The sequence below is a fragment of the Apteryx mantelli genome, chromosome 19 (assembly GCF_036417845.1).
Source record: "Apteryx mantelli isolate bAptMan1 chromosome 19, bAptMan1.hap1, whole genome shotgun sequence".
NCBI lineage: Eukaryota > Metazoa > Chordata > Aves > Apterygiformes > Apterygidae > Apteryx > Apteryx mantelli.
Window position 1 is genome coordinate 17,365,983 of NC_089996.1, and position 23,917 is coordinate 17,389,899.

General features: G+C 69.1%; 1 protein-coding gene across 4 annotated transcripts; it reads left to right on the forward strand.

The window, feature by feature from the left end:
- The first annotated feature begins 228 nt into the window (after positions 1-228).
- Positions 229-23,578, forward strand: CYTH1 (cytohesin 1). Of its 4 annotated transcripts, none has more exons than XM_067308286.1 (13): positions 229-262; positions 13,541-13,623; positions 15,265-15,329; positions 16,147-16,213; positions 16,464-16,582; positions 17,027-17,107; positions 17,284-17,396; positions 17,470-17,618; positions 17,718-17,830; positions 21,037-21,115; positions 21,335-21,406; positions 21,756-21,910; positions 22,130-23,578. In XM_067308286.1, exons 1-13 carry the CDS (start codon positions 241-243, stop codon positions 22,206-22,208), a joined length of 1,197 nt encoding a protein of 398 aa, XP_067164387.1. In that variant the 5' UTR covers positions 229-240; the 3' UTR covers positions 22,209-23,578. The 4 variants fall into 4 exon arrangements, with proteins under 4 accessions (XP_067164387.1, XP_067164385.1, XP_067164386.1 ...); XM_067308284.1 differs by lacking the exon at positions 229-262 and adding an exon at positions 5,545-5,632 and having other exon boundaries at positions 17,718-17,829; positions 21,039-21,115; XM_067308285.1 differs by lacking the exon at positions 229-262 and adding an exon at positions 8,275-8,336.
- Positions 23,579-23,917: the final 339 nt, after the last annotated feature.

Below are 23,917 nucleotides of genomic sequence, written 5' to 3' on the forward strand. Positions count from 1 at the left end.
CGCTGCCTGGAGCGTGGGGGGGGGCGCGGGGTGGGGGGCCGCGTCGGGAGCGCGCTGCACCGCACCGCACCGGGAGCGCGCTCGGGGGGCGGGGCCGCGCCAGGAGCTGGCCCCGCCCCGCCGCCGAGGCCCCGCCCGCTCCGGCGTCACGTGCCGCCGCCCCATGGCCTCGCCCGTGGCGGCCTCAGCGCCGCCCCGTCACGCGGGCGGCACCGGAGCGGCCCCGGCGGTGGCGGCAGCATGGACGAGGAGGGCGGCTACGGTCAGTGCGGCCGGGGCGGGGGGCGGCCGCGGAGGCGCCGGGCTGGGGGGGGCCCCGGGGGATCGAGGGGCTGAGCCGGGAGGAGCCCGGAGGAGCTGGGGGGACCGGGGCCGGGAGGAGCCCGGTGGTGCCGAGGGAGGGAGAGGGGGAGCCCGGGCCGGGGGGAGCCCCGGTGGGGCGGGGGGGGGGCCGGGAGGAACCCGGTGGTGCTGGGGGGAGGAGGCCGGGACGGGGGGGGGGGGGGCACCGGACCCCCGCCGGGCTGGGCCGTGCAGCGCTGCATCAGGCTGCCCAGCGCAAGCGGCGGGGTCCCGGGCAGCGGGGACGGGGCCTGCTCGGCTCGGCGGGGCCGCCTGCCCGGGAGGCTCCTGGGGGCAGCGGCGGCGGCGGCAGAGTGGAGCCGGCGCCCGCGTGCCCGGCGTCGGGGCGGCTCCCGCTCGGCGATGCCTCGTCGCGGGCCGGGTCGGAGAGCGCCGGCCACTTGGCATCGCGGGCAGGCGGAGGGGACCGGGGCCCGGTGGCAGGTCGGGGCCTCGTCCGTGCCCACTGCTTCCCCGCCAGCAGCGGGGCCGGCGCAGGTGCAGCAGGGCGAGGAGCCTGGGGGCGGCCGAGGAAGCGCCGGCGAGGAAATGACTACTGAAACCGAGAGCTGCGGGCGCAGCAGCCGGCAGTGTCAGCAGGCCGCGAGGAGGCTCTCGGGCGCCTGTGTTCAGGGCTGGTAGCGCTGGGGCTCTGTCCTGGGGAGCAAGGCTGCCCTCGCGCCCCTCGCTTCACTGCAGGAGCTGCCGCTTTCCTTTCCCCGGGGTTTTCTCCCCAGCCCGGTGCCTCGACCCACGTCCCGGGGCGGTGAGCACTGTGCATCGCTTCCCTGGCCAGTGAGCTGCGGGGAAAACCCCGCTGCCGGTCGCGCTGCCCTGCTGGGCGGCGGGGAGCTGCTTCTTGCGTGCCGTCTCGCCGCCGCTCACGCTTTGTATGCAGCTGCTGCCTCTGAGCAGTCTGAATTCAGGCCGCAGCAGGTCCCCGCGGGCCTGCCCGGGGCAGGAGCCGGGTTCGCGTTGCGTGGCATCTGTTAAACATCTGCGCGCCGTTGCAGAGGGGCGGCACGGTCCGCTCCCGAGGCGGCAGGATCCCGCGGGGCAGAGCAGGGCGAGCGGGCGCAGGGGGCTGCGGGCTCCCTTGCTTGCACGTGCCTCCGTCATTTCCCCAGCCGTCCTCCATCCTCTCTGCCTGCAGCACGTTCCCTCCCAGCGTCAAAGAGCAGGGCCGGGTGAGGAGGCAGCACGCGTGCCTAGATGGGAAAGGCTCGAGTGGGCTGGCAGGTGAATTTTCTTTGAGCGAGGGCTTTGTGGAGGGGGAGGCTGGAGGCTGCTGGGGACTGATTAGACAGGGCCGTTCGGATGAGTCCTCTGAATCCAGGTCCTGGTGCTCTGGGCTGCGCTGGCGATGGTTCTTCTGGGAGCTGAGGTCACCCCGGGCCCTGCTCGGGCTCGGAGATGGCGGTTCGGGCCTGTGGCCTGCGCTGGCTCATGGGCTGCTCTTCCTGCCCGAAGCGGTTGTGTAATGCAGATTAGGAGGCTGCTGTGTCCCGCCCTAGAAGCGGCTGCATTCGGTGGTGGAGTTGCTGTTTGAGATAAGGTATAAACACTTGGCTCTCTGGGCGCACAGCTGTCCCGAGGTGCCTGTCTGCACAGGCATTAAAAGCAGCCCATTAGCTGGAGAGCGCTGCGGGGAAGGATCCTGAGAGCAGCCTCTCGGTTTTTCCTGGAATTGGCTGCAAGATGACCTGGGTCATTCTTCAGCATCAGAAATTGCCTGCTAGCCCAGCTGCTTGGGCCCCAGGGTGGTGTACAGGACGGGCAGCACAGCTACCTCCGAGCCCACACTGCTCATCTCCCCAATGCCAAGCAGGGCGTCGCGGTTTGCAGCTTCCCTAGCAGATCCCAGCGGTGTCCCAAAGCCCCTGAGCTCTGTTGGTTTTGCACCTCTTGATGTGGTGGGAACCCTCGGGGTAGGCTCTTGTTGGTGGGGTTCTGCTGACGCGGGTTTCTGCCTCGCCGCCTGCACGGTACGCGACCTCTCTCCAGCCGCCTGCCTCAGCAGAGGGCAAATCCCTGGGTAAGCAGCTGCCGGCACAGATGTGGGCTCTCCGCCTTCTCCCTGCCGGGGCGAAGGGCTCCGCTCCCACCCCCTTCTCAGCATCCCCCCTGCTGAGAACCGGCACCATCCCTGGGTTGGAGCAGGCGAAGCGGTGGGATAGCAGGTGGCAAACGCATCGGGGCCGGCGAGGCTCCGTGGGGGCCTTGGGAGACACCGCAGTGTCCGGCAGGAACACTGGCAGAAGGAGGTGTCTTGGCAAGGAATCGCCCAGGCCGGGGAAGTGGCGGCGCTGGTGAGCAGCCTGATCCCATCCTGGCTCCGTGGGCACTGGTGTCCTGAGCTGGGTCCCGTCTCAGCTCAGGGCTGGCCCCGAGGCCTTGGGGTGAGGGGGACTGGGCAGCGGCGGTGATCCTGCTGCACCCGAGGGATTACTGTTCGTTCTGGGCTGGGGGATTAAGGGATTTCTCTAAGCGGGGCTGATGCAGCCTGCTGCAAAGCGGCTTGTGCTTGGGAGGCCTTGCTGTCCGGGGCGGGGGGTCGGCGCCAGGAGTGGTGCAAGGTGCTGGGGGTTGCCAAAAGCAGGGCAGGATAACAGGATCCCTGGCTGGCGGAGGGCAGGGGCTTCCCCACGCCTCTCCGCGCCAGCCCTGCTCCTCTCCTTGCTGCCGGCTTGCAGAGCCGTTTCCCGGAGGGCCAGGCAGGCCCCAGCACGTCCCTTGGCGCTGGCTCAGCGGGGCTTTTTGGAGGCAGCCCAGCGCCTGCAGCTTGTGTGACCGCGCGCCTGGCGAGGCACCGTGGGTCGTGGGAGACGCCGCTGGGATGGGGAGCAGGGAGCCCCGGCGCGGTGCCGGCAGGGCGCTGGGCCCGCGCGTGCTGCCGGCAAAGCGTCCGTTTGCTCTCCCTACCTAGTTCTTGCGCCGGCGCCAGGGAAACGGGAAGATCCATCCAGGCCCTTCCCCGGCGCGGCGCAGGGTGAGCTGGGACACGTCCCCGAGCAGGACCCGGCAGCGTGCCGGGGCTTCCCGGTGAACGAAGCCGAGCGGCGCGGGGACGCAGCTCTGCCCTGCACCACCTGGGCACGGCAGGTCCCCGCTAGGAAGCGCGACGGGCCGCAGGCGGCTCCTGGGAGCGGAGCACCGCGGGAGAGGCCATTAGCCAGCTCCTCTGCTCAAATCAGTGTTTGGGAGCGCAGATAAGCTGCATTGCTGACTCTGTAATTACACATCACGGGCGCAAGCGGGGCCCGCGTGTCTCAGAGCTGTTGTTCCGGGCCATCTGCGGCTTTGGGCACATCCGCGGTGCTCGGTCTGGGCCGGAGGGAGGAGAACGTAGCCTGCGGGAGAGGGGCTTGTTTTCCAGAGCCCGGTTTTCCGACGGGCTGGAGGATGGGGGCCTGGAGCCGGCGCTGCTGTTAGCGTGACACCGGGGACGTTTCCAAATGCTGCTCTGCAGGCAGGGCTTGAGGAACGAGCCAGGGCCCCGCGTGGGGAGGTGCCGTGCTGTGTGCCTGGCTCTCTCTGCCTGGGAAATACTAATTGGCCCTGCTTGAAACCAGCTGGAGCGTCCGCGACCGCACAGGGACGCCTTTGTTGCTGCTTGCGGCCGCTCGGCGCCCGGCTCCGCCTTGCCGCGGCTCCTCTCCTGCGGCCCTTTCGCCCCCCGGTCGCCGGCGCTGCCGAAAGCCGCCACTCGGCGATGTGGCGACGGCCGCGGGGGCCTCTGGGGAAGGGGAAGGCGCGCGGAAACCAGGAGGTCGGTCACGTAAGCCGGAGAGCGCCGCGCGGCCTCCGGGGAGCAGCCATTAACCTCCGCCTTTCCTCCGGGTCAGCGCGGAGACCGCGTGCCGTGGGGCCCCGCGCCGCAGTCCCGCTCCGGCGGCTTCCTGCGGAGCTGCCCTGGCTGGCCCTTCCGCTCTGCCCCGTCTCTCCTGCAGCGGCTCCCGCTTCCCGGAGCGCCGCGCAGCCCGTCGACCCGGGCCTGCAGCGCTCGCCGGCTCCCTGCAGCCGGGAGCTGTCGGCGGGGCCGTCCGCAGCGCTCTGCCTCGTGCCCCGACAAGCTCTGGGGCTTGTTACTCACGGCCGTGCCCTGCGCTGCGGAACTGCTCCCGCTTGGAGAGGAAAGGCTGTCTGTCCGGTTTGGGCTAGCTCGGGCGCCCACGGGTGCTTGGCAGGTTGGGGGACGCGGGCGCCTGCTGTGCCCTGCTTCCGCCTCTCCGGGCCGGCCCCGAGCCCCCGTGCAGGCAGCGGATGCTGGCTTCGGGCAGTCCTGCCGCGAGCCACCCAAATCCCTGCTGCGGGAGCACCTCAGCCGCCCTGGGACCACGAGCGGAGCCGAAAGCTCCTGCAGCCGCAGCGCGGCCAGCTCCGGGGCGGCACAGCCGCCTCGCGCCCCGGCACGGAGCCGCCCGATCTGCTTCGCCCCGGGGGCCGGCAAAAGGCGAAGCAGGCCTGCCCGCGCGGGACACGCCTGCCGGGGCAGGCCGAGCCCGTCGGGGCTGCGCCGGGGAGCGGCCGCGCGGTGCGCGTCCCGGCCCCGCGCCCCGCAGAGCCCGCGGCGGCGCCCCATCCCCCTGCTCCGCGCTCATCGCCTTGGCCCGCCTTGTGCCTTTTTATGCACCTTCCTTTTATGCAGCGATGGTTGCTATGCAACCGCCGGCTCGCTCGATGCTTAAATCCCTAATACGGAGGGATAAAACCGCTCTAAAAATATCCCGCTGCCGGCCACCCGTGGGGGCGAGGGGGCTGGCAGCGGGGCAGAGCGCCCGCGAGCCGGGGGGCGCGGAGGGAAGTTCCCAAACTAATTGTCCTCCAAGTGGCTTTGAGCTGCCCGGGCCACGGCTGCAGGAGCGCCAAGTGGATTCGTTTTCAGGCAGGGAGCTGGGATTGGCTGGGGCTGGCGCGTGGGCTCCTTCGGCTGGGAGCTTCCAGTTGCCAGAGTCTCGTTCCTCCTGCTCCAGCCGGAGCGGGGAATCCTCCGTCTCTCCCTGCGTGCCTCCCCTTGCCCAGCGCGAGGAGGCGTCCGCCGCTGCCTGGGGAGCCCCCGGCACCAGGGATCCTGCTGCTCGGGCTCCGCGCCGGCAGGCTGGGGGCCGCCGAGCGCGGCGGGTGCCTGCCAGGCCTCTGCCTGCTCCTGCCTCCCGCTCCGTCCTGCGCGGTTGGAGCCAGCAGCCTCCTGCGCAGGATCCCCGCGGCCTCCGCAGCATGGGGACGGTCAGCGAGCTCTGCGCCTCGAGCTTCCAGGCCTTCCTGTGCCCCTCTGTGGCCGCCAAGGCAGGTAGGCGCTTCGTCCCCTCCCCTCCCCTCCGCTCCGTGCAGGATCCCTGGCTCCCCAGGGAGACGTGGTGGTGCCCGCGGCTCCGGCTCCGTATGGCGCTCGCCCTCGGGAGGAGGGCCGACGGCTGGGCGCGGGGCTGCCTCGCTTGGCGCTGCCCCGACACCGGTGCCAAGCGCCTTGCTGGGGCGAAGGGTGTTCGGGAGCCGGCAGCAGCCGCCGGCAGTGCAAGAGCAGCCCGGCGCGGCTCGGCAGGTGTGCGTGGCCGTGGCGCGTCCTGTCCCAGCTCCTCGCCCCCCGCCCCGAGCCCTGCCTTGGGCGGTGGGTCGCTGCTTAGCAGCCCTCGCTGCTGCTGCGCGCTGGGGCTGCCTTCTCGGGCTGGCAGCTCGTGGGAACTGCTGATGCCTGTGGGTTCCTGCTCCTCGAGCGTGGGACCGGCGAGGGCGGCTCTAACGTGAGATCTGGGGGTGTGAGACCACCTCCTGCCGGTCCTGCGTCTGTGCTGGTGGATGTGGCCGAGCAGCAGGCTACGGCTCGGTCTCCAGGCTGAGCGCAGGAAATAAGTGCCAGGGGCTGGTGCGGAGAGGCGGCGAGGCGCGCGTGGGCCTGAGCCGTGCAGCCGCGGGGCTGCGGAAGGGCACGGCCGCGCCGGGATCGACTGCGGCTCTCTGCAGCCACGTCGTCAGCTGGGGGAGCGCGGCCGTGCCGGCGCTCGCCTGCAGCACCGTGCACCCCGCAGCCGTCCCAGCAGCGGCGCGGAGGTGACGGGGCCCCGCTGCTCCCTGCAGCTGGAAGCAGCGTGAGGGCCCTGGATGCCCCCACTGGGCCTGGCTGCCTGGCAGGGTCTTTCCTGGAGCTGCCTGTCCCCAAAGTCTTCTCCTGACGTACCTTGGCTGTCTGCGGGGAAGGACAGTGCTGACGCAACCCAGGATGTGCAGAGCGCAGTGAAAACAGGATGTGGTGGCGCTGAGACGGGAGCAGGAAGTTTCTCGGGGCCCCGCGTGCCCCTCGTCGGCGCTGGGGTGCAGCGGGGCCCGGCGGTGCGGGTGCCCTGCAGCCAATGCCACGCACTGCTGCCCCGGCACCGGCTCCTCTACGGAGCCCCTTCGGCTGTGCGGCGGCCCCACGGGCTGCGGGGTCGCCCTGCTGGGGGTCTCCCCGTGGTCCCGTCCCGACCACAGTGCTTCCTGGAGGCTTTTGCTCCTCCAGCGCTGCCAGGCTCCCCATGGGAGCACGGCACGAGCCAGAGCCCGTGGGCCTGCCGGAGGGTGGGCTGCAAGCGCGGCTCTGGCTGAAGGACCGTTTTGAGACTTTTTTAAACCCTTCTTCCGCTGGCTTTCTGGGGGGATCTCGAGGAGAGACAGGCCCATCTGCAGACAGTGTTTTGGGTGCTAGGCATTACCGGGTGCTGTTTTCCCATCTCTCATGTGGTGGAGCAGGATTTAGCTGAGTCAACGCAGATGAGATTCCTGCGGCCTCTCCAGGCAACTGACGGTGGGGCAGGCAAGGGCCGAGGGTTTGCTCCTGGTCCAGGCACTGCCCAGCTGGCTCCTGGCACCCCGCCGTGCAGCGGTCCCGTACGGAGCAGCGGTATCTGTGCGGAGATGCTGCCCGGAGCAGAGGGGGAGCTGCCGGGCAGTGACCTCCCACGGGCATGGCTCATCTCAGAGCTCGCCGCTCCTGCGGCTTGGTGCCGGGCTGTCCGAGTCCTGGACCGAGTCCTGGTTCTGGTTCTGGTCAGTCCGGCTCTGTGTGCTGCCACAGAGTCTGCAGAGGGCAGCAGTTGCCGGCGGTCCATCCGCGCTCCTCCGTCCTTGTGGTCCGTGCGGCCTTCCCGGCCCCACGGCCTTTCTGGCCCGCCGGCTGCTGAGCGGGCGGCTCGTGAGGCTGGACCAGGCCGAGCCACGTCGCTGGCACCGCCGTGGGCCAGGCGTTGAGCATGGGGCGCCGCAGGGCTGGCGCCCCACAAGCAGCCTGGCCATGAGCTCCGCAGCGAGATGCTGGGGGAGCTGGGAGGGGACCTGCCCGGCGGCTGGTGCCGGGCAGGGTCTGGGGGTCTGCTGGGCTGGCGGAGGGGAGGGAAGGGGGTCCCGGCATCCGAGCGGCGAGCTTGAGACGTGCCGGGGCGAGCTGTGTCCCAGCAGCCCCGCAAGGCTCTTCCGAGCGGCAGGAAGGAAAGGCCGGGCCGCTCTGGCTCCCGCCGGCTGCCTGGTTGGTGAGGCAGCGGGAGGCAGGGACCCCGCCGCGTCCGGAGGGATCGGAGCTGACGCGTCTCCTGCCCTCCCCGTGGCCTCTGGCTGCCCCACGACGGGCGAAACCCCGAGGCGGGACAAGGAGGGGAGCCCGGCCGTGGGGCTGCGGGCTCTCGCTGCCCCAGTCGCCCCTGCCACGCGGGAGCTGGAGGCGCCGGCCGGGAGCAGAGGAGTTAAGGCGCTGGCAGGCCCCGGGCTCGCCGCGGCAGGAGCAGGGAGTTGCCGATGCAGGCTCCTGGTGAGGCTGGGAGGACGCCCGGTTCAGCCCCGGAGCTCATTGGCCCCGTGCGGCCCTGACTCACTCCGGGAAGCGCCGGGGAGGGCAGGTGTCCGCGCCCCGAAGAGCAGCACCTCTCCGGAGCTGCGGGCAGGCGGGCGCCGCGGATGCAGGCAGCGGACCCGGGGGTGCAGCCTGCCGGAGCCTGCCAGGATGGTCCTCAGGGCGGAGGGCAGCGGTGAGTCCGGCCCGGAGAGGGGGCGGTGCAGTGGGACAGCGGAGGCGGGCAAGGCTGGCTCCTTGTGTGCTGTGATCCCAGGTGTCACCGGCCACGCATAGCTTCGATGGCTTGGGGTGGGGAGCGTCCCGGCGCTTCCCTGGAAGGGCTGGGCTCAGGCCCTCTCCAACATCGTGGGGAGCCGGGCCCGGCGCTGCCCCGGGTCCCACCCCCCGGGTGTCCGTGGGCAGGCGCAGGAGCTCAGCAGCCAGGGCTGGGCACGGGGCAGCGGGGGTCTGTGGCGCCAGGATGAGCGGCAGCGCGAGCCGGCAGCGCGGGGCGGGAGGGTGGGGAGCAGGAACGCAGGCGAGCGGAGCGCCGGGGCTCTGTGCTCAGCACGGCAGCAGTGGGGGACGTGTCCCTGCCCTGCACGGCCTCTCCTGGAGCCTGGGACAGGCGGGCAATTCCTGCCGGTGCCCCTTACTGCCCTGTGGCGATGCGCAGGGTGTTCAGGGCCTGATGCAGCAATTCCCCGTCCCCAGCGAGGGGAGGATGGGGGTGGACGGTGCGCAGTCCTGGAGGCCATCAGCGGTGCTCTCCGGCTCGTGCAGGAAAGCCTCCAGCCTGCGCGCGACAGCCCGGCACGTGGGCTAGGTCCCCTCGTGCCCTGCTCGGGGCCGGACGTGGCTCCGGCGGCAGCAGCAGCAGCTGTTCCCGCCGCAGGAGGAGCGCAGCGCTGGGCCTGTCTGCCCGCGCGGCTCCCCGCAGCCCGGCCGGTCACTGCACCCATCCCTCGTGCCGGGGCTGCAGCCGGGACGGTCTGTGTTTTGCCCCTTCCCCTGCCAGCCTTCTGCTGCGCTCGGGCTGCTGAGATGCGGCGAATTGGCCCGTCGGGAGCTGGCTCCGCTCCGCTCGGCGCCGCGGGGAGCAGGCGCCCTGCCTTGCGGGCACCTGGCGCTCCGCAGGCTGCAGGGCTGCCGGGGAAGGGTTAACACCCTCTTCCCTTCCCCGAGAAAAACACTGCGTCTGGTGTTTCTCTTCCTCTCTGCCGGTGCTGACACGGCTGGGCCTGCCTGTGTCACGAGGGCGCGTTTGCCCTCCGCGGCGGTGCCGGCTGGCGGGGGGAAGCTCTCCCAGGCTGCGGGGGCCCCGGGCCGCCCCGCAGCGTCGCCGTCGGCTCCCCCTGCCGCCCCCGGGTCCTGCCGAGTGTGGGGGGCTCGGCCGCCCGTGCGCCAAGCCGAGCAGTCCCGACGAGGGGCCGAGCGCTCGGGCACCTTAGCGAGGGGTCGATGGGGGGCTCTGCAAGCGCAAGCGTAGCTTGGGGAGCAGGGGGCCCCCCGCCGCCTCCGGGGTCTCGGGGCGCATGTGGGAGCGATGCCCCGCGACTGTTGGTATCTGCGTGTGGGCACACGGCGCTGGCAGAGCTGTGACAGCCCCACGCGGAGCGCTGCGCGGTCTGCTGAAACAGATGGGGACTGTGCCGGCGGCGCACGCTGCTTGGGTGTCCCGGGAGGACAGCTTCCTTGGCTGCCGTCCCGGCCTTTCCCTGGAGCCGTGGGCCCAAAGCACGCGAGGGGAGACGGCTCCATTTCACCTGGTGACACACTGCAGCGCAAGGATTTAGGGTTTTTCGCGTCTGACAACTACCATGTAATTAAGCTCAGCCCTCCTGGAGCAAGCCTCGTCTTGCTGACGAGCGCGGCTGCAGCGTGGGACCTGGTGCACGGGGATCGGGAACCCTGGGTTCCCGCGGCTGGGAAAGGGGGGGCTGCGCTTCTGCTGGAAAATGGTTCTGCGCCCCGGTGGTAGGAAGAAATGCTGGAAAGTGACTTGAACGCGTCGGTAAGTCGGACAATGCCCCCAGTATTTGAAGTAACTCTTAAGCTGGTCCCATGACTTGGGGGGTCTGATTCATACTTCCTAGTTTCTGATGCCAAAGATATTGGGAAGTGTTCCAGCTGGGTCGGGAGGGATTGTGTCGCAAGCTCCAGGGTGACACTGACCTTTACGCAGGGGGGACTTCTGTAAAGGAGGAAGCTCGTCAGAAAAACCCAGGCGGAGCAAGGAAACAGCGCTGAGTTCAGAGATACGGTTTTTCTGATCGTAATTACCCCACAGGCATGTGACCCTAAATGAGGAGAGAAGTGGCTCAGGGACAAATGATGCTTGGTTAAGGACCGTGCTGGTCCAAAAGGACATGGTGTCAGCTGGATGTGAGTAAATCTAAAAGGGAGACAGGGCTTCTGCATCCCAGACAGCAGAGGCTCGGGAACGGCCCCCGTGGGAAGCACTTTGGGTGAGTCTGAGCCTGCTGGTAGTGAGCAGGAAGAGCGAATTGAGCAGAGATGGGAAGCAACGGCCTAGAGACCGCGTGCCTGGTACTGTGGCTGCGATGGTACCTGGGGCCTTGACGAAGCAAAGAAATAATGTTTGGACAGGGGAAACCGCGGGTCATCGCAGACCTGCCTGGCTCCCATCCGGCAGCGGCTGTTTGGAGCAGGGAGGTTGGTAGCTCACACTGGACCTGGTGAAGCCCAGGGTGTTTGGCCCCGGCAGACTGGCCAGGGAGCAGGGGGAGACGAGTGTCCACCTGTGTCGCGGGAAGGCCAGGACAGACCAGCAGGTACAGGCCGGGCCGTGGGGAAGCCTCTGCTGGGTTCTTCTTGCATTGCTCCCTGGAGGGACCTTGTTTTGGTGTTTTCACAAACGACCTTGATGGGGAGTACAAGTGAGCTAATGAAACTCGATGACAGAGTTGGGAGGCGTAGTCTGTTGACAAGGATTGGGAAAGCTGCAGGAGTAGCGGGGTGACCTTGGGGACAGGAATTAACAGCAATGGGATGCTACTTAACTGCGCGGAGCGAGGGGTCACGTGCTGGAGAACACCAGGAATTTCTCCTGCGAGCTGTGGAGCTCGTGAGCTGGAAGCGAAGGAGGAAGACCGGCACGTACTGCCTGCCAGCCCTGGGTCTGAGCTTCCAGGATGACGTGTCGGTGGGGGAGAGAGGCACCTTGCCTCGCGCGCAGCCACAGGGCGGTATTAATGTCGCCGCACAGATGCGGGCGAGCTTTGTCTGGAAGGGCGCGTTCGGCTCCGCTGCCCGCGGTCGAGGAGGATGAATCCGGAGGGGAGCAGCTGTGGAGGAGGGCTGCTCGGGCGGGCGGGGAGCCGGTTCTCTCCGGAGCTCGCCCCGGCGTGGTAGGGCGATGGCCGAGCGCGGTGCGACTACGTGAGCTGCGGCCGCTCCCGAGCGGTCGCGTGGTGCTCCGGGGCAGCGGTGCTGCACCGCGCCGGGGCCGGGACGGATGGGAGCGCGAGGCAGCAAAGGCGAAAAGGCAGGAGTGTTTGCGGGGTGGCGAGAGGCCAGCGCGGGGCCAGGATGGGCCAGGAGCTCCCGGCCGCCTCCGGCCACCTCCCAGCGGCCGGGGAGCCGGGGCGCTTCCCCCGGGAGGGGGGGGGGGGCGCTGACCCCGGGCGCGGCCCGAACCGGGGACCGATGCCGAGGACTCGCTCCGGCAGCGGGGCAGCCCCGCGGGGCGCGGCCGGGAGCCGGGGCGGGGCGGGGCGGGCCGGTGGGAGGGGAGCCGGGAGCCGGGAGCCGGGCCGGTCCGGGCCGGGCGGGGCGCAGCCGCCGCCGCCGGGCAGCGCCGCGCTCCGCTGCGCTCCGGGGCGCGGGGCTCCTCCGGGCCGGGCGGCGCCGCGGCCCCGGTGAGTGCGGGCGGGGGGCGCGCGGGGGCGGCCGGGGCGGAGCGCGGTCCCGCGGCGGGGCGGGCGCCGGGGGCCGGGCCGGCAACGGGAGCGGGAGCGGAGCCGCCGCGGTGCCCCGGGGGCGGCGGCTGCGGGCGCTGCCGCCTCCGTGCGCGGGCGGTGCAGCCCCGGGGCCCGGCCCCTGCCCAGCCCCAGCCCCAGCTTGGGGCCCGGCTCCTGCCCCGGGCTCCTGCCCAGCCCCAGCCCGGGCTCCTGCTCCTGCCCCGGGCTCCTGCTCCTGCCCCGGGCTCCTGCTCCTGCCCCGGGCTCCTGCCCAGCCACAGCCCGGGCTCCTGCTCCTGCCCCGCGCTCCTGCCCAGCCCCAGGCCCGGGGCTCCTGCTTCTGCCCAGCCCCAGCCTGGGCTCCTGCTTCTGCCTCTGGCTCCTGCCCCGGACTCCTGTCCTGGACTCCTGTCCAGCCCCAGCTTGGGGCCCTCCTCCTGCCCCAGGCTACCACCCAGCCCCAGCTTGGGGCTTCTGCTCCAGGCTCCTGCCCCAGCTCGGGGCTTCTGCTGGTGCCCAGCCCCAGCCCATGCTCCTGCCCCGGGCTCCTGCCCAGACCCAGCTCGGGGTCCTGCTTCTGCCTCTGGCTCCTGCCCCGGACTCCTGTCCAGCCCCAGCTGGGGGGCCCTGCTCCTGCCCTGGCTCCTGCCCAGCCCAGGCCCCTGGCTTCTGCCCCAGCTGCAGGCTCCTGCCCCAGCATGAAAGCCACAGCACAGCATGAAGCTGCAGCCCTGTTGTTTGGTTTTTCTGTCCAGGCGGTGGTACAATGGGCCCTTGTTGTGTCCAGAGCTCGCAGCCCTCCTCGAGACCGCCTGTGCCGGACTCCCACTGCTGCCCCTTCGGGGCTGCTGGCTGCTCTCTGCCAGGGCTGGATCCCCCTTCTCCTCCCCCAGCTCCAGCGCTGCCTTCTGCAGTGCTGGCGCTGCCGGGGAGGGCTGGAGCAGGTCCCCGGGGGCTGCATCGCACCGCCCTGCTGAGCGGGGGTGTGCGTGGCGAGGGAGAGCAGCCAGCCAGGCTTCGGCAGCCCTTTCCCTTGCTCCGGCCCCGGCGGGCGGCGGGGCTGCCTCGGGGCTGCCTCTCGCCTGTCCAGCACGCCAGTCCCTGCGCCCCAGCCACGGCCGGCTGAATCAGCAGGAATCTGGCAGTGCCAGGCTGGAGCACGCTCCCCCGCCGCGCCGCAGCCGCTCGCTGCTTGGCGATAGGAATGCGCGTGGCCATTGCATTCCTCGCGTGCCGGCAGGGGCACTTGGCAACCCCTGCGCTGCTGTATGGGGCCTGGAAGGGGCTGTTTGCTGCCCCTCGTCCTCCGGTGACCCAGCAGCTCCACATCCACACTCATGATGGGCACCAGGCTGCCTGCTGAGAGCAGAGGGCAGCGCGTGGACATGCACGGGGAGCCTGGCTCGCAGCCTGGCTGTGACCAGGGATGGTTTCTGCAGGCCGCATGTGCTAACCTGACTGTGTCCCCTCTCAGTGCCCAGTGACTTGACCCCGGAGGAGTGCCAGGAGCTGGAGAACATCCGTCGCCGCAAGCAGGAGCTGCTGGCTGACATACAGGTAGGGGTGCTGTGGGCCATCGCGGGGCCTCCTGGTACATGCTGTCCCTGGCTGCCCTGCCTTGGCAGCCTCTTGCTCAGGGTTATCTCCATGGGAGGTGGCATGTGTCACTGGGCAGGACCACGTGCATCCCCATTCAGGGTCTTTTACCTGCTTCTTGGGAAGGGGGAGGGTGAGAAACCACTCAAGGGCCTAGCAAGCTGTTCTCTGCCCTGCCAGGGGGAAGAGGCTGCCTTGCTCGGGGCTGTCCTGCCTGTACCTGTCGCGTTGCTGTCTCTTGCAGGAGTGTTGTGGGAAGGGATGGACTGTGGGGCTGGCTGCTCAGTGGGACCCTTGTGGCCTCATTGCATGGCCCAGACCGAGGATGTGCTGGCCCACAGGGCTGGAGCTGTGGGGAACCCCCTGCTTTGCTCCCTCCTCCCTTTGTGCTGGGCTCTGGCTCTCCTCTGCGGTGTTTGCCAGCCGCCTCTCGGCCCAGGGGACGGTACTGAGCTGGGAACTGAGTGTGCTGCAACTCCTTCCTCCTCTTCCTCGGGAACGCTGCTGGTGGGACTCGCACTGCTGGGCTACCCCAGCCCCAGCTTTTGGTGCTTGGCCTCTGGAGCGGGACCTTGGGGGGAGCATGGGGAAACAGCTGGAAGGGTCTGGGCCCTGCTTGCTGCAGGGTGCCGGAGAGCCGCAGAGCCCTTACAGGAGCAGGCCCTGCAGCTGGGGTGTGGGTCAGCCGTAGCTCCCGTTTCTGCTCCTGTCCCCCTGCATTGCCAGCTCTGCTGCTCCTCTCAGCCTGCATGCCGATGCTCTCCTGGAATCTCTGGAGCAGAAAATTGGAGCTGCTGGAAATGCGGGGAGGGGAGAGCTGGGCCCATGGGGTGGACTCCAGCAGCTGCTGCAGGGAGCCCGTGATCCGTCCCCCTGCTTCCTCGTAGCGGTGGCTCTCTGCTGCAGGGCCCGGGGTTGGCAGGCTGGGGAGAGGATCCCTGCAGGGGACATAGGCCCCGGCTGGCAACCAGCCTGTCCTGCAGGGCAGAGAGAGCAGTGGCTTCTCCTCGTGCCCTGCAGAGCCCTGGGCTTTGCGCTCCCTTGCGCCTTGCCCGGTGGCGTTGATGACTGCGAGGTCAATGCTCATCTGGGACACTCATCAGTCATGTCCATGATTAAGGCAACAGAGGCTAATTACTGCCATATGCTGGGCACGATCTAAAGGGATTAGGAGATAATTTTGTTAACCTCTGAATCTCTTCCTTCCTGCACAGTGGTGCTGCAGGGGGATTAGCAAAAGGGTGCAGCCAGCTCCCTCACTGCCAAATGCCCCAGGAACTGGTTCAGCCGCAGGGCAGTGCTTGGGGCAGGAGGGAAAGAGGGTCTGTCTGGGCCTCTGGATGGGGAATGGCCCCAGGGCACCTGTCTCACAGCTGGGAGGCCTGGCCTTCGGATCCCTGGCTCTTATTGCCAGCCTGCAGGGTGCCCTTGGGCTCATTCCTGCCTCCGTTGAGTCCCGGTCCATGGGGGTATCCTGCATGCTCTTGGATGTGGGAGGGGAGGGAGCTCCTGGGCCCCACACTGCCTTCAGAGCTGGGGGTGGCTGGTGGGTTTGCGAGGGAGAGAGGCACCTCCTGTCTCAGCGCACGTCTCTTCCCTCAGCGGCTGAAAGATGAGATAGCAGAAGTGACGAATGAGATCGAGAACCTGGGATCCACGGAGGAGAGGTGAGTCCTCTGCCATCGCAGGACCCCTGCGGCAGCTGGTCCCTGGCAGACCCGGGGCCTCTGCCAAGCCCCTTCCCCTGCAGCGATGCTGGCCCTGAGCGCCAGCTTGCCCGCTCGGTGCGGCAGCCGCCGGGAGGCCGAGCAGCGCGCCCCATCCCTCGCAGGCTGGTGCGGGTGGCGTTCCCAGGCGCTATTAATTCCTTGATGCGGTAACAGGATCCCAGCCTGAATTGCTGCATCCAGAGGTCTGTTTTTCCAAGCCTCAGCCCCTGTCTGGCCACAGAGACTGTCTGACTTTGTTTTTCTGAGCTGGTGCCGGCGGTGCCAGCATGGGATTAGGGGGCCTGAGAGCTGACGGGAGCTGGCTCGCAGCGTCATTTCCAATCACCCTCACGCTGGCCCCACTGGGGCATAAAGGCTGCTCTCCCCAGGGCTCCGCCGCGCCGAGCTGCCGGGGCTTGCCCAGCCTCTCCCCATGCAGAGGTGTCCCGTGGGGATGTTCTCTGTGCCCAGCACCCCTTTCTGCATGGCGTGAGTTCGGCTCGGCGGCGCCTTTGCTCTGGGGCCCAGCAGGCTGGCAGCAGCTCCGTGCTGGCCTGTTACGGAGCTGGGCAGAGACGTGGAGCGCAGTGTGCTGCCTTCGCCCGCTGCAGTTTGGGTCCAGGTTCGATGCTGGGGGGTCAGGGCCGGTGGAAGGAGCTCAGTGCACTTTCGTGTCCACACTGACCATCTCCCTGCAGTGCCCTGCCCGAGGGGTGAGGGAGCGGGTGGAAGCCAGGTCTTTCCTCAGCACTCAGAGCTGCTTTGTGCCTTGCAGGAAAAACATGCAGAGGAACAAGCAGGTGGCGATGGGCAGAAAGAAGTTCAACATGGATCCCAAGAAGGTACTGCTGGGGTGTGCCAGGCGGGGAGTGGAGTACCAGGCTCCAAACAGGGCCATGTCAAAAAGGCATTCGTTGGCCTATCCAGGGATGGGGCACTGCTGGGGGCTCTGGTCGCTTCGTGGTCCGGCGCCTGGCCGTCTCCCTGAGCTGGGGGCAGAGCCAGCGCCCGGGAGCAGTGGCTGGGGAGGTGGTGAGTGGGTTGGTGGGGTCAGCAGCAAGACCCAGAGCAGCACCTCTTGCACTGCTCCAGGGCATCCAGTTCCTGATCGAAAACGACTTGCTGAAGAACACATGCGAGGATATCGCTCAGTTCCTCTACAAGGGGGAGGGCCTCAACAAGACAGCCATCGGTGACTACCTGGGCGAGAGGTACGCTGGGCCAGGGACGGGTCTCCCGAGGGTGTCCCAGGGTCGGGGTTACAACCTGAGAGATGAGACACAGCAGCTTTTTGAGCTTCCTGGGCAGCCCTGCCAGCTGAGTGCAGGCACGGGGTCACAGGCAGGGCCTGGGGCTGGCTGCAGGTCCCTAGCAGGACATGGGGCTGCTGGCCTTCTGTGACACAAGCCTTTCATGCCAGCCCCTTGCTGAGTGCCAGGGCTGGCTGGTGGGCTATTTGATCTGTAGCTGGCACTTGCAGAAGGCCAGTGCGTGCAAACCAGCCCAGGGCTAGGGCCGGGGCATAGCTGTAGGTTTTCCACCCACAAACGAGCAGAGTCTGGGGCAGAGCAGGGAGAGATGGGGCCCTTGTGCAGCTCGGCGGTCACAGGACTGGCTAATCATGCATCCCTCATGTCCTGGCTTTGTTCCCGCAGGGATGAGTTCAACATCCAAGTTCTGCATGCCTTCGTGGAGCTGCACGAGTTCACTGACCTCAACCTCGTGCAGGCCCTGCGGTGAGTGAGGCGCTGGGGCAGGGGCAGGGAGCTGAGCCGTGTCCCGCACGGCACCGCCCGCACCCCAGCTGGGGAGGCGGGTGAAGGGCTTGTGGTGGGACGTAGCAGCGTGAGCAGGGCTGGAGGGCATGTGGGTCTGGAGCCCCTAGAGCAGTGTGACACCTCGCTGTTCGCAGGCAGTTCCTGTGGAGCTTCCGGCTGCCTGGGGAGGCTCAGAAGATCGACCGGATGATGGAGGCGTTCGCCCAGCGGTACTGCCAGTGCAACCCCGGGGTCTTCCAGTCCACAGGTGAGGGGCTGCCCCAGCGCCCTCTCCCCAGCCGTCCGGCACTGCAGCTGACTTTCCCCCTCTGTCCCTGTAGACACCTGCTACGTGCTCTCTTTTGCCATCATCATGCTGAACACCAGCCTGCACAACCCCAACGTCAAGGACAAGCCCACGGCGGAGCGCTTCATTGCCATGAACCGAGGCATCAACGACGGGGGGGACCTACCTGAGGAGCTGCTCAGGGTGAGGGACGGGGTGCAGAGGGCCGGGGGCTGGGGTGCAGAGCCAGCCTCTCGCAGGGCTCCCGAGGAGCAGAGGTGATGCCGTGTGTCTTTGTATCAGAATCTCTATGAAAGCATCAAGAATGAACCCTTCAAAATCCCTGAGGATGACGGCAATGACCTCACCCACACCTTCTTCAACCCCGACCGGGAGGGCTGGCTCCTGAAGCTAGGTGAGTTCTGGCAGAGGGGAGGATGTGGCCTGGGGAGGGCAAACTCTCCCCTGGGGATGGAGCTGGGCCATGGGTGCAAGCCACCTGCCTGGAAGCAGGAGCAGGCGCCAGGGCTGCCTGCACCTAGCCTTCCGGCCCAGCTCCGGAGCGTGGCTCTGCGGAGGGGCGGGGGGCTGCAGACATGGGCTCAGCTCACAGGGAAAGCGTCCATACGTCCAGCAGCCCTCCGTCTTCCCTGGGCTTGTCAGCAGGACCGGAGCCGCAGCTGACCAGGCCCCGCGGTGTGGCCAGGCAGGCTTCCCGGGAGATGCTGCCGGCGTTGCCCGCTGTAGGATGGGCAAGTCCTGGGGTGCAGAGCTGGTAACGGGGTCTGGTGTCAGAGCACAGAGACCACGAGGCCCTTCTCGTCACCAAGCCACAGCCGCGTCCTCTTGGAGCAGGCCCCAGGGAGCGAACGGCGAGCTGCCCCCAGGCTGCGTGCGTCCCCCTTCCATGCCACAGACCGGTCCCTGCCTCACCTTCCCACAGCATTATCACCTCCGCATCCCGGCTCCACATGCAGGCAGCATGCATGGCATCCCCGCGGCCCCACTGCAGCACCCCGGCTCCCGCAGACCACGAGCCGTGCCCCACGCCTTGGCTCCTGTGGCTTCTCATCTCGGCAGCTGTTAGGGAATTTTCTGCCTGGGCTGAGTGAGGAAAGGGGGAGGGAGGCGGGTGCTGGCAGGAGCAGGTTCTGGCAGTGGCCTTCCCCTGGGGCTCTTGCGAGGGTTGGGACTCCGTCCTCTAATTGGGGGGTGTTTCTGCTGTATTGCCACCCCCTCAGGACTGGAAAGGGGCCTTATGCCTCCGCATGCTCCGACTGGAGCAGAGCGCTGCCTGCTGCCAGGCAGGGCTGTGCTGGGTGTTCAACCAGGAGCCGCCCGCCTCTCCCGCTCGCGGCGGGGAGGACGTGGGGGGCCCTGGAGAGCCCCAGACCTGCCTCTCCCGGCCCTGAGCCAGCCAGCGCTTGCTTGGCAGAAGGGACTAGTGCAAGGGCAGGTCATCTCCCACCCGTGCCAGGGCCGTTTGCAGCTGGGGAGGTCAGAGAGGACGTCGGAGCATCCCTGCGCTCACGGCTGCCTCGGCTCCAGCCCCCTAACGGGGCAGCGAGGGGGACGTGCCGAGCGAAGGGCTCCGCAGTCGGGAGCGTTGGGCTTCCCCCCATCCCCAGGCCCAGCCGGGGCAGCGAGGGCTGCGCCCCCCGCCCCGTGCCCCCGCAGAGGGGAGGCCAGTCCCGCAAAGCCACAGCGAGCCAGGCCGCCCCGGCAGGCCCCTCACGGCTTCCCCGCTGCCGTCCCACCCTGCTGACACACACGCGGCCTCTGCGCGGGGCGAGGGGGGTTGAGTTCTTTGGGGTTTCCTTTTTTTTTTTTTTTCCTTTTTTTTTAATTTTCTTTTCTCCCTCATTTGTATGTTTCCATGATTTTGGCTCTTCCTTTCCTTCCCCCAACTCCAGGAGGTACGTACCCCTCTCCCCCCGCTCTGCTCACACCGCTGGAGCTTCATTGATTTCTTTCCTTTCCGTTTTTAATTGCTGGTGATTAGTCTCATTGCTGCTGCTGCTAACCAACCGCACCGCCCCAGGGACCTCGCCTGCCGGAGGGGAACAGCCCCGCTCCCCGCGGCCGCCCAGGGCAGGGACGCTGGCTGGTGGGGCTCCCTCGACGCCGAACGCTCCCCGAGGCCCGCCGGCCCCCTCGGCCGCCCCGGCCCCGCGGGACGCTCCCCGCGCGCGGGGGCCGAGGCCGGGCCACGGCCGCCTCTGTGCTTCGCCCTGCGTGTGCAGCGGCTCGGCCCTGCGGGGTCTTCGCCTCCAGCGCTGCAAGGGGACGGGGCCCGGCTGGGGCGCGTTTTGGGGTGTCCACGGGAAGGGCCCCCAGCCCCCGTGCGCCGGGCACGCCGCGTGCCTGGAGGTGGCTGGGTGCAGCGCGGAGGAGCGCGGGGCACGGATGGGAGTCGTCCACGTGGGCTGCCCCTTTGCGGCGCTGCCCTCCTGCGGGTCCGGGAGGTCGAGCTGAGCCGAGCCAGGCCGGCAGGCACGGTCAGCGGGGCTGTGCCGGCTCGCGGGCGCCACACGGCTCTGGGGCCAGCCCCACGGCAGCCCTGCGCTGCGGGAGGCCCTGCCTGCCCTGAGCTCCCTGCGCAGCCGGGCGCCTGGCGGCCTCTTCCCACCCGCTGCCCTGGGCGAGGGCTGGGGGAGCCGGAGCCCGACGTGGGCTGCGGAGGGTGGGCACGGCGCCGCAGGGCTGGAGAGGGTCGCACCCTCTTTGGGTTTTTGGATGGGAAGGGCTGCTTGGCTCCAGGGAGGTGCAAGGCCTTTTTGTCCTAGGAAATGCTGGCACCCCCTGGCTCTGGGGTTAGGGATTGGGGTGCGGAGCCTTTCCCGGCTAAGGGGGCAGTAAGGAGGCGCGGGGGCTTTGCAGAGGGGTCTGCTTTTATTGCAGCCCGGCTGGGCTGGGGGAGAGGAGCCCGTTCCCCCCAGCATGCCCGCGGTGCTTGTGTGCCCATGCTGCCCCCTCCTGCCACCCGCCCGCTCCGACGCCAGAGCCGCAGGGTGCTGGAGCAGGAGCCGGGCTCTCCCTGCGGTCACGGCACCCCCGGCTGCCGGAGCAGCCCCTGAGCCCGGGAGAGCAGCAGCTTCTCCTTTTGGGGGAGCAGCCGCGTAACTTCCTCAAACCGAACATCCCCGAGCCCGGCGCCAGCCGGAGCGGTTGCTGCAAAACAGAAAGCCCCGCGCTGCCTGGCTGCGAGGCCGACTCGCTGCACGTCCCTCTGACCGCGCTGACGCGCTTCCTCGAAGCGCTCTTGCTTCTGGTGAATCAGCGTTTTCGGTGGAAAACGGCTCAGCGCACCCAGCCCGGCCCTGCCCTCCCGCCATCCTCCGCCTCCATCCTCATCCGTCTGCTTTCCGCTCTTGCTCGTGCCCTGTCCGGCGTGGTTTGTGCTGCCTGCTGCTGCTGCTGCCGCACGGCGCCTGCGCGGGCGCCCGCGGGGCTGGCTGCCTCTGCTTGCGCCCGGCGCTCGGATGCTTGTTTGTCCTGTGTGTCCTTGTCGTGGGCTCCAGCTCTGCCATAGCCTACATGTGCCCGCGCGCTTCCCGCCCCGCGCGCGCCGAGGGGCCCCGCGGCGCCGGGGGCTGCGCCCAACCCGCCTCTCTCTGCTCCCAGGCGGCAGGGTGAAGACGTGGAAGCGACGCTGGTTCATCCTCACCGATAACTGCCTGTACTACTTCGAGTACACAACGGTCAGTGGCCCCGGGGCGGAGGCGCGCCGAGCTGGGGCGGGAGGGACGCCGTGGGTCCGCGCGGCTGCAGGGCTGGCCGCACGCCTCCTGGCGCACTGGGGTGCCAGCGACCACGAGGGGTGCGGGATGCAGACCTCGGGGGCCGGGCAGCACTACGGGGCTGTGCGGGGAGAGGGGCTCTTGCAGCTAAAGCCCCCCTTCCCTGCTTGGCCCCATCAGGATAAAGAGCCCCGGGGCATCATCCCCCTGGAGAACTTGAGCATCCGCGAGGTGGAGGACTCCAAGAAGCCGGTGAGTGCCCCGCAGGGCCCCCGGGGCGGGGGGGGGGCGCGTCTCCTGGTGCTTCGGTGGTGGCAGGAGCTCGGGGTGGCGGAGAAGGGAGCGCCGGGGGGAGGGTGCAGCTCCAAGGCCGGCACCCGGGAGGCAGGACTCGGGCCGGGGCCGCCTGCCTCGGCATCCCGGCTTGGTACCGGCATGTTTCTTGGGGCCGCAGGGCAGTGGGTGACGGTCGCAGCAAGTCCATCCCCATTCAGGTGTTGGGGGTGCCTCCGCCAGGGGAGCGCCCGCAGCCCCCGTGCTCGTGCCTCGTCCCCTTTTGGGAGGGCAGCGGCCGTCTCTGAAACGTCTCCTCCCTCCCCAGAACTGCTTCGAGCTCTACATCCCCGACAACAAGGACCAGGTGATCAAGGCCTGCAAGACGGAGGCGGACGGGCGGGTGGTGGAAGGCAACCACACGGTGTACCGGATCTCCGCGCCCACCCCCGAGGAGAAGGAGGAGTGGATCAAGTGCATCAAGTGAGTGCTGGGCCGGGGGCCGGCGGGGAGCGGAGAGGACCCGGCTGCCGCCCTCCCCGCGCTCGGGAGGGCAGCGCTCCCCTGGGCTGCGGGAGAGGAGGGGGGAAGCGGCGGCTCTCCGTCCCCGGGGGCACGGAGGGACCTGCCCCCGGCCCCGCACCAGGATGAGCTGCTTGCAGCCGGCTGCGCGGCTAACGCGGCCCTCGTTCTCTCTGCCAGGGCAGCGATCAGCAGGGACCCTTTCTACGAGATGCTGGCTGCCAGGAAGAAGAAGGTGTCTTCCACGAAGAGACACTAGCAGCCTTTGCTGGCCCTGCAAGACCGGCGTGTCCCTGGCAGCGTGAGCATCCGGAGACGGAGCAAGCCCACTGCGGGACTGGGGCCTCCCTGCAGCCTGGCCCTCCGCACCCAGGACCTAGCTTCAGCTTCGCAGTTTCCTTACCACGGGGGCAGGCGGGGGCACGGGCAGCTCGGTGGGTCTGTCCCCCCCCCATGCCGCAACTGCCTCGTCCCCAGGACATCATCTTCGCGGGCAGAGCAGCCTCCCCGTAGGCGTGAGCAGGGCTCAAGCTGGGAGGTCCCTGCACGCAGGGAGCCCCGGCGCTCGCCCCCGGTCTGCACGGGGCTCGTCTGCGCGTGGGAAGGGCCGGGGGCGAGTGCCGTCCTCCCGCCTTGCTCGGCCTGGCCGGGGCCGGGGGGCAATGCTGGAGCCGGGCGGGGGGCACGTTAGGTGTCCTTCCTGGTCTGGATGCCCAAGGCAGCACCGCACGGGAGGAAGGCGCGCTCCGGGGGTTGGGAGGCAGCGCGGGGAGCCCCGTGCCGGGCTCCCCCCCAGCACTTGGTCCTGGAGCACTTGGGGCATCCTGCCCCGTCCCGGGTCTGCGCGGCCGGCGGTTTCGGGGGGGTGACGGGCGCTGGGCACAGGGTGGCTGGGGAAGCGGCCCTGCGCGGGCACCGCTCCTGGCCCTCGTTGTAGCGGGCCGGGTCCGTCCCAGGCTCCCGTCCCGCCCGTGCCCCGCGCCGGGGGACGTGCCGAGCGGCACAGTGCCGCGGGTTTGGGGCCGGAGCTTGTCACCGCCTCGGCGTGCACCGGCGCTGCCCGGGCACCAGGGGGTGCAAGGGGCAGCACCCAGATGAGGGCCCTGGCTGGGGCAGCTGCTGGGCTGGGGCAGCCGCCGGCACGCGCTCCCGGGGGCAGCGCTCCCCGCGGCTGGGGCTGGCCACCGTCTCGCCTCCGGCACAAGCCCCGTTGGCGAGCGGCGGGATGCGGCCGCAGCCCGCGCTGAGACGACTGCTCTCCGCGAGGGGAGACCGGCCTGGCCCCGGCCCCGGGCGGCTCCACAGGGAGCCGGGGCTGGAGCCTCACCGCTGCCCGTGCCAACACCCGCGTCCCGTCCCGCTCCCCCCGCCGCCGCGCACAGGCCTGGAGAGAGGCGCCTGGATCAGTATTAGTCTATTTATCAGAGATGTAAATATTTCTGTATAGTTTTCTCCTTTTAGATTATTTTGTATGTCGGCGTTGTTCCGTGCAGAGACCTCTCTCCGGGAGGGCGGCGGTGTGGCAGGAATTTTTTATTCTGATTCTAACTTTTTTTTTTTTTTTTTTTGCCACGGCCTTGTAAACTAGTACTGAGGATCTGCAGCAAATAAACACCGAACCTGCGCTCAGCCTCGGCCCTCGTGTGGTCTCTGCGTGCGGGGCCGGGCCGGGCTGGGCGCCCTCGGGGCAGCTCTGCGGCCGCGGCCCACCCTGCGCGGGGACGGGGCTGCCGGGACGCTGCCATCCCGCGTCTCGCCGGGGCGGTGGGGTGCAGGGGAGGGGGACGCGGCCGCCTGCCTGGCACGAGGGGAGCGGCGATGCTGAGCCTGGGCAGGAGGCGAGGGCCGGAGCTCCGGCCCCACCGTGGCAGTTGCACCTGGGTTCCGCAGCAGTTGCTCCGTGGTTCTGCGGCAGTTGGCTGCGGCTGTCGGCTGGAGTCGGTTGGGCTGCGGACAGTGGTCGGTGCC

Bases quoted from the DNA above. Each gene is read 5' to 3' on its own strand.
- CYTH1 (XM_067308284.1), top strand. From the start codon at position 5,560: ATGGGGACGGTCAGCGAGCTCTGCGCCTCGAGCTTCCAGGCCTTCCTG. The intron at 17,397-17,469 runs GTGAGGGGCTGC...CTGTCCCTGTAG, and splicing joins CGGGGTCTTCCAGTCCACAG to ACACCTGCTACGTGCTCTCT. The intron at 17,830-21,038 runs GTGAGTTCTGGC...CTCTGCTCCCAG, and splicing joins GGGCTGGCTCCTGAAGCTAG to GCGGCAGGGTGAAGACGTGG.